The 7,687-nt window shown below is 38.7% G+C and overlaps 1 protein-coding gene across 1 annotated transcript in view; it reads right to left on the bottom strand.

Annotated features, from left to right (window-relative positions):
• Nucleotides 1-1,527: 1,527 nt before the first annotated feature.
• DIPK1A (divergent protein kinase domain 1A) overlaps nt 1,528-7,687 on the bottom strand; it is a 572,187-nt gene continuing 566,027 nt past the window's right edge. The window contains exon 5 of the mRNA XM_044085677.1: nt 1,528-3,238. Within this exon, the coding sequence (XP_043941612.1) occupies nt 2,426-3,238 (813 nt within the window). The 3' untranslated portion in view covers nt 1,528-2,425. The remainder of the gene's footprint in view (nt 3,239-7,687) is intronic.

Genomic DNA, 7,687 nt, shown 5'->3' with positions numbered 1-7,687 from the left:
CCCAAACATTTTATGAATCTGGACTCCTGAAAATTTAAATGATTTTACCACCAAATTCTTCCAATACAGTCTTCTGCACTTCAGCCAGCACTCCATAACAAACACAACAATCTACAAAGTGAAACTTTCATTTTATTTAAAATGAAATGAAAAATGCGGAAGTTAAAACATTTTCAGAAATATAAACTATAACATATTCATTTAGTACCTAATTACACTTCAGTTAGTGGTACACAGCTTTCTTATAAATTCTACTTACACTTCTATGCCAATGACAGGGTACTGACTTCCAGTTTTACAAGGCAGTTCCAATATGAAAAAAAATAAAACTAATAATTTACCATTGAAAAGCAGAAATTAAGTTGGTCTAGTAGAACAAAATCAATACCTCTACCCATGCTGTGGGTGACCTGAGTTTGATTACCGGCCCAGGAACCACAGGGCTAGCTGGAAAGGGGGATGGCACAGGCTTGCCTTCCTTAGAAGGGGACCTCAGATATGTACCTGCCGAAAAAGACAAGAACTTCATCAGTGGCTGTCTACTGAGTTAAGGAAGGGAACAGACCTATGAAGATCTGATAAAGCTCTTATTGAAATGTAAGTGACTAAATTATATAGCAGTCTTGCATGCTCACTTTTTTGGACTGAGAAATAAAGTCAATACAGGGGAAAAAGTCAGTTCACAACAGTGTAACAGTGGCTATGGACCGTACTACCCAGTCTTACTACTGGTAGAGAAACAAAAAGTGTAACAGGTTGGGATGCCAAGTCAAAAGGCTGTCAGGGTATACAGAACAAGTGCTTAAAAACAAATATGTAGGCACTACAGGAGATGGTATAGTCAAACATTAATGCAGAAGAGCGTACATGCCCACATACAATGCACTAATTACAGGTGATTTTTAAGAAGTGCAGTGCCATACCATTTAAATTATATAAAAAAGAAGTCAGCTACTGGGGAATAACATGAAGAGGTGATGGCCCAGTGTTACTGATAAGCTGCAACCAACACCAAATAATATCTGGATTATGCATTTAAAAGCAACACAGGCTGCAGAATTTGCAGCACAGCAGCAATACATAACAGATGGAAAGGATAATACCTGGCAGGGAGTGCGGCAGCTGTCTCTTGCACCATGTCATAGCAACAAACAACAAAATAAGCTCCATGCTTGCCAACGGAATAGGCTAAAGAAGAGAATAGAGTAATATGAACTCTTTAGTATATGAGCAATATGGCAGCCTGGGTTTTTGGACACCCCCCAAGTCCACTTCCTTCTATCAACGCTAGATCTTGTAAATTTCCACAGTGGGCCATCTAAAGGAAGAATGGCCTTTCCAGAGAAGCTGCACAGACAACTTCTAGAAGTCAGTACAGAATGAGCAGACCACAAAATGGTGTATCTCTTCAACCTAGGGTTCCCTGCAGAAAAAAATAAGTAACTTCTTGTGTGGCATTGGCTTTCACTTCCACACAATATTACAACATACATAAAATGATTTCATAAAAATTATTGTATGCAAAAGGACAATATAAACGCACATTTAATGCTGAAATGCATGCATTTGGCAACATTACAAACCTGGTAAACATTTTTTGTGTAGGATGAATCCTTATGCAGACTTCCACAGTACATCAAGAGTGTTTTTGCTTCCATATTACAAGCCTATTGATTTCTTCTCAAACAATACTTTCATATTTTCAAGATAAATACTCTTCTTAAGCCATAGTGAAAATCTAAATTTTTAAGGCTGTAAACAGTTTGAAAAAGATATGAAAATATTAATTATTTGAAAAATAATGACAATATATGGTATGTCACATACTACCTGGGACAACAGTAATTAAATGCATTTTTATGAGGAAAATATTCCTTTAAAATAACAGAATGACAAGGTGACAAACTCATTATTTCCTTAAATCCCAGTCTTGTACTACATGGCTCAAAAGTACCACAGTTAGTTTTTAATAAGGAACATTTCAAGTTATATTGTCCTATGAAAATTAAACCCCCTTTGAATAAAACATGTACACACTGCAGAATCAATACGCTTCTACATACATTTCATTTTCAAGCAGTTATAGGAAAATGAGGTAAAAGGTGGTCACATCCAACCCAAAAATACTAAATCCATGAAGGGACCAACCATAATGTGCAAAATTCTGCCATGCTAACATCTCAGTATGTTGTACATTCAGAAACTGTAAAATCAGAACTAGCAGCTGTTTGGTCTGTGTCATGATGTTTCAACAGTGGTGTCTAGGTTAAAACTATCAATTAAAAGATATCAGCATTTACGTGAAGACAGAAACAATGACACAATTACAGCAGTGTACATCCAACTATATTCTTACAAACTATATTTCCCTTTAAATAGCAGCAGGCATCCTTTTGGGGTTTAGTGTTTTCTAAATTTTAATGACTTAAGAATCCTTAGTATGAGAGATTTGTTTCCACAGTAATGTCTTTAGGTTGTTTAGTATTAAGGAGTGTTCCATTTCCATCTGGTTTACCGTACTTTTAAGTGCAATACAGGAATACAGCTGCTTTTCCAACTCTTCCCTTAAATCTGAAGGTGCCCCTCGTAAAAGGTAGTCTTTTAATAGGCCACATACTTTGGCCAAATTTGGTTGTATTACTTCTGTTGTACACTGCTTTTTAAACTGGTCACAAGATGTCCTACAGTCTGCTTCATATACACAATCCAAATCAGACACACATGGATGAGCCACCATTTGTTGCTTGAAATTAACTTCTGGAACAATTTTTCTCATATCTACCATTTTTAAGTCATGTTTGTCATTATATCCAAGATTTTTTGAACTAATTTCACACATAAGAAAATTACCAAAAGGTCCATGGAAAATATCTTCCACAAATTCAAGCAGCCCTATAGAAATCTTAGCTTTTCTTGGCCACGAAGGTGTAAACCACTGATCCACACTTCGTCGAAGTCCAGTGGGAATAAACACCTCTATGAACCATGGAATGCTGACTCCAAAAAGAGCTGTATACTCCACTTTTTCCACAACATACAGGTCTCCACAAAACCCAATAAGCTTTGGAGTGTGTTCTTTATCTTGTAGGATCATCATTAGAAGGAATTCGTTGAGCTGTAGCAGTGCCCATACAGATTTTGCCTCTGCTAAAGATACATGGCCATCTTTATTTCCATCTGCAGCTGAAAGCACTAAATTAACTAAATCAGGAAGATTAACATGCTCACCAAGTTTTGCCTAAGGACAGAAAAAAAGAATTAATCAGCTTGAATGATTTTTATGACAAGTGTTAAACATTCCAAAGCTATAACAAAATACAAGTCTACTAGAAGATGAAACTTAAAAATAGTCATCACATAGTGTAGCTTCATCTTATATGGCTTCTGTTTATATTCTTTATTTTATCTTGTTAGTAGCCTAGTAAGCATAAATAATGAAGTATTTTTTTCACTGAATCTGACTATTGCTTTATCACTGCACAATGGCTTGTCACAACAGTCTTCCATCACATTGAATATTATAGTATCACAGAGTCAAGGCAACATAGGATTAAAACACCAAAGGAATATGTTTTAAAACACAATCTACTGCTATCTGGACAATGAAAAAAAGTGTGTGTGTGTGTGTGTGTGTGTGTGTGTGTGTGTGTGTGTGTATACATGGATCCCCTTCAGAAGCCTAAAGTTTCAAAACTTAGAACTTCAAAAGGCAGAGACCATAATATCAAAGTTTTGAAACTTCTAACGTTTTGAAAGATCGCCGTATAGGGCTGAATGGGATATTTACTGTTTTCCTCACAACAGTGCGATCTCAGAGTGAGTATATTTATTTATCAGGGGGTGTGAGGGGTGCAGGGGAGCTTGCCCCCTGCAAAAATGTAAAAAAAAATTTTGATTTTTTTTCTTTTATTAGTTTTTCAAAGTTTCAAAACTTTGATGTTATGGTCTCGGCCATTTGAAGTTCAAAGTTTTGCAAATTCGAGCTTCTGAAGTAGATACACACACACACACACACACACACACACACACACACACACACACACACACACACACACATAATTTTAATCAATAAAATTTGGTAGCCACATAAAATAAAGAAAAAGTATATGTATTTAAATGCGGTTAGCATCATGACCTAAACCATAATTATCAGTCACTAAGGTCAGCAGCAAAACATCAATGGAAAACAAGTAAGTAACAGAGAGAGAATCTCACAATAAGTCACATATTTGAATTACAGTGCCATGCACCAGAGCACCATGGACACTTTACAAGCAGTACTTAACCACAGTTATTCATTAAAATGATTTTACAGATTCCCACCGCAACAAGTGATTAAACATAAAGAATGCCTACTGAAGGAACACATCTAAGTCTGTGGTACTGGCCAAACGAAGTAGGCAAAAAAATGAAATGAACTACTAAAGGACATTTACATGTCAACAGGTGTTCAAGAAGGGTGGCTTAAACTCTTTTAAATTATGCTCCTGAAAACCTGTTTCAAAATGTTTTCATATAATTCCCTGGCTCTGTGGTACAAAGGGATGTGACCTAGATGACCAGGGTTTGAACAGTGGGCCCCATCAATGGAGCAGCCAGGCAGAGAGGGTGAAGAGGCATGGCTTGATCTCCTTTCCTGAAGGCAGGGAAGATTATGAGTGCTTGGGCGGCACATGGGGAAGTGAGATTTCCCTTGTGAGGATTTCAGACTTTAGATAAGGAAGCAAGGTAGTTTTCTAGCAATGTCCCTTGCAGAAGTGAAAGGAGTCCAAGCCTTTTACCTAGCCCCCTTTAGATGCATAGACAGGCATGTGCACAAGGAGATAGGGCAAAAATGAAAAGAAAAAAAAAAAAAACTTGAACCTTCCCAGATGGCTCCTCCCAGTCAACTCATCCCCTAGTGACAGGAGTGAATGGGGTGAATTGGCCAGGACAAGACTGATGACTGCAGACAGCAGGAGGACAAAAAGTGGAAAACGTTTTCATATAACTAACTTCCTTGTTTGAAGACATTCCTGATGCAGTAAAGAAGCAATGCATTTGGAGAGGAAGGCAAATGACTGTTTACTCAAGAATGCGGCAGCATAATGGGATCGCATCCTACTTTGAAGGAAGTTTGAAATAACTATTTCAGTTCCATTTTCACATTCTGTAGGCAATAGAAACACAGTTTTAGGGAATTAAAACATCTCTGAAACATACAGGAGAGACCACAAAGCTGGAAAGGCTTTTCTACAACTAGGCCATCTGGTCGCATCCACAAATGAAGTTATGGTCTGCATGGTATTCATCTGTTTTCTGACTCTACTATGTTCATGAAGTCCACCGGAGAGCCCACATCTAATATATTGCAAGCGGTACCATTTTTATGTTTGCTGCTAAGCCCAGGATCCTGACATACTACCTGACTGTGGCCTCATCAGATGACAGGAGGCAAAATGCCTGAAAAAGAATGAGCCGGTATCCTTCCAGCAGTAAAGAGCCCAACAGAATCTACGGTGCAGTGGATGTAGATCAGGAGCTGTGTGGGTGCTATTTGAAACTTTTCATAGTTTGTGGTAGACTCCAAGATGTAAAAGTACTGCAGAAATACTTTTGCTGGAAAATCTTAATTGTCTGCCAGTAGGAGACCATTCATCCAGGTATGGGAAAATGCTGATTTCCCATAACCTGCCTATGGTCTGCTGCCACACACATGATCTTTGTGAACACCCTTGGGGCAGTGAAGTCACCCAACAGAAAAAATGAAAGCCAGTAATGACTGGCTTCCAAACAAAAGCACAAGAACTTTCTGGACTACATTTGTACTTGTATGTGCAGATAAGCATTTCGAAGGTTCAAAGAGCACATCCAATCTCATCTTGACAATATTAAGAGAAAGAAATGAAGGATAACCATGCAAAATGATTCTCTAGGGATGAGGCTTAGTCCTAAAATAGGCCAAGGGTCTCTGGCCATTTTTTGGAAACTAGTAAAAATCTAGAATAGTAGCATCCAAGTCCACATTGGTCAGGTTTTTTTCACTGGAAGTTTGAGAGCCTTACTTTCTTCTTATATTCTTTCTTGTGAAGGATGGGGAAGTGTAGCACTTGGTAGGGAGTGAGCATAAATTCATACAATACTATCTGCATACAACCTTCCTTCTCCAAGCCTCATTAGTGACAGTGTATTACCTGTCCTCCACTGGCTGGAGTTCATCAACCTGGAAGTCTCCCTGGGACTGTCTGTAGCAGTTTTATTAAGTCCCTAAGTAACCCTGCTGCAGTAGCTGTGAGGTTTGGCAGTACTAGGGTCTTTAACTACTGTGTCTACCCCAATAAATGTGCCATATGTGAAACTTCATAACAGCAAATGAAAGGGATTGTTTTTTTCTCTTTTACAGTCTTGAGGATCCCATCAACGTAAGAGCAAAATGGGGGGAGGGGGCTTAAAAGGAAAATCAATGAAATAAGATCTGATGCCTTTGACAAAAGGAATTAGGCTTTCCCAGATCCTACAGCACTAGCAGCCTTATCACTGACCCTTTACACAACCCTGAACATTGGGTTGTTTACTGAAATTGCGGTGGAGGTCTATGCCTTGAGTGCTCCCTTCAAGGAACCCGCAAGTAACCTCTCAAATGTCTGCTGTACTCAGTTAAGTACTTCTATCTGAAAGTACGGCATATGTGTTAGACAGTTCAACTCCCTTAAAAATAGGATGCAGGATAGGAATATGTTCTTTCTGATGCCATCCAGACACTTGATTATTCAGAGGATTCTACTGCAAGAACATGAGGAGTGGTGCTTCTCTTCAGGGCATTAGCTCAAATGCAGTTCTGGCCTGGAAATCTCGGCCCTAAGATTTCACTCTGAGACAGGGAATCTAGTCCTCCTCCTTGGAAATGGGGTCACCATATCAGGTTGTTCCCATGCACAGTCTATAATATTGCTCAACCACCATGGGAGGAACCACCCAACAGGACAGCTCAGCAATATGACAAGTCTGCTGCAAGCTCCTCTGGTGAGGTGAGGACAACTACACATCTCATGCATCAGTCTCAAGACGGTGAAGATGTCCAGAGATTCAGGTGGGGAACAAGAGAATGAGCCATCTTCCTAGGCAGTATCCAGGACAGTGCAGGGTCCATGTGTCCTGTCTTGGTGGTGGTCATCTTGAGATATTTAAGGTCCAGGAACCCTGAAAGGTGGAATTCAGTGCCTTCTTGGAGGCAACCCCGACTTTTTTTTTTTTTAACAAGAAACATCTTTATTAAATTATCACATATGACACAGGCAATCTTACATTTATATAAATTAAAACAAACCATCCTGACACAATTCTAGTTGCAAACATTATATACCGCTTATCTATCTGGTCATTGTCAGTCAAACATTACACAGCTCATTGAAATCCTGCCTTCTTTTAAACCTTGTTCCTCCTCTGCATGTACTGTTTCCCACAGTTTCCATTTTTCCTGTGTAATTTACTCCTAACCTTTTCTAAAGATCCCAATTCCAGTTGTTTCACCTGTTACTACAGTTGCTTCTTCTAGTAAAGTTGGTTTAGACTTTGATTTCCATTTTCTAGTAACTGCTTTTCTGGCAGCCACCATAATTAGACTCAGCAAGACTTTAGTATTTCTAGGCAATTCTGATTCTGTATCATAGCTCAAAAAATCATTTCCTTAGTTACACCAATTTGCTCT

This window comes from Protopterus annectens, chromosome 10.part0 (genome assembly GCF_019279795.1).
Source record: "Protopterus annectens isolate FY-2018-M chromosome 10.part0, PAN1.0, whole genome shotgun sequence".
Classification (NCBI taxonomy): domain Eukaryota; kingdom Metazoa; phylum Chordata; order Ceratodontiformes; family Protopteridae; genus Protopterus; species Protopterus annectens.
The sequence above is the reverse complement of the archived record's forward strand: the minus strand, read 5'-3'. Positions and strand labels throughout refer to the sequence as shown.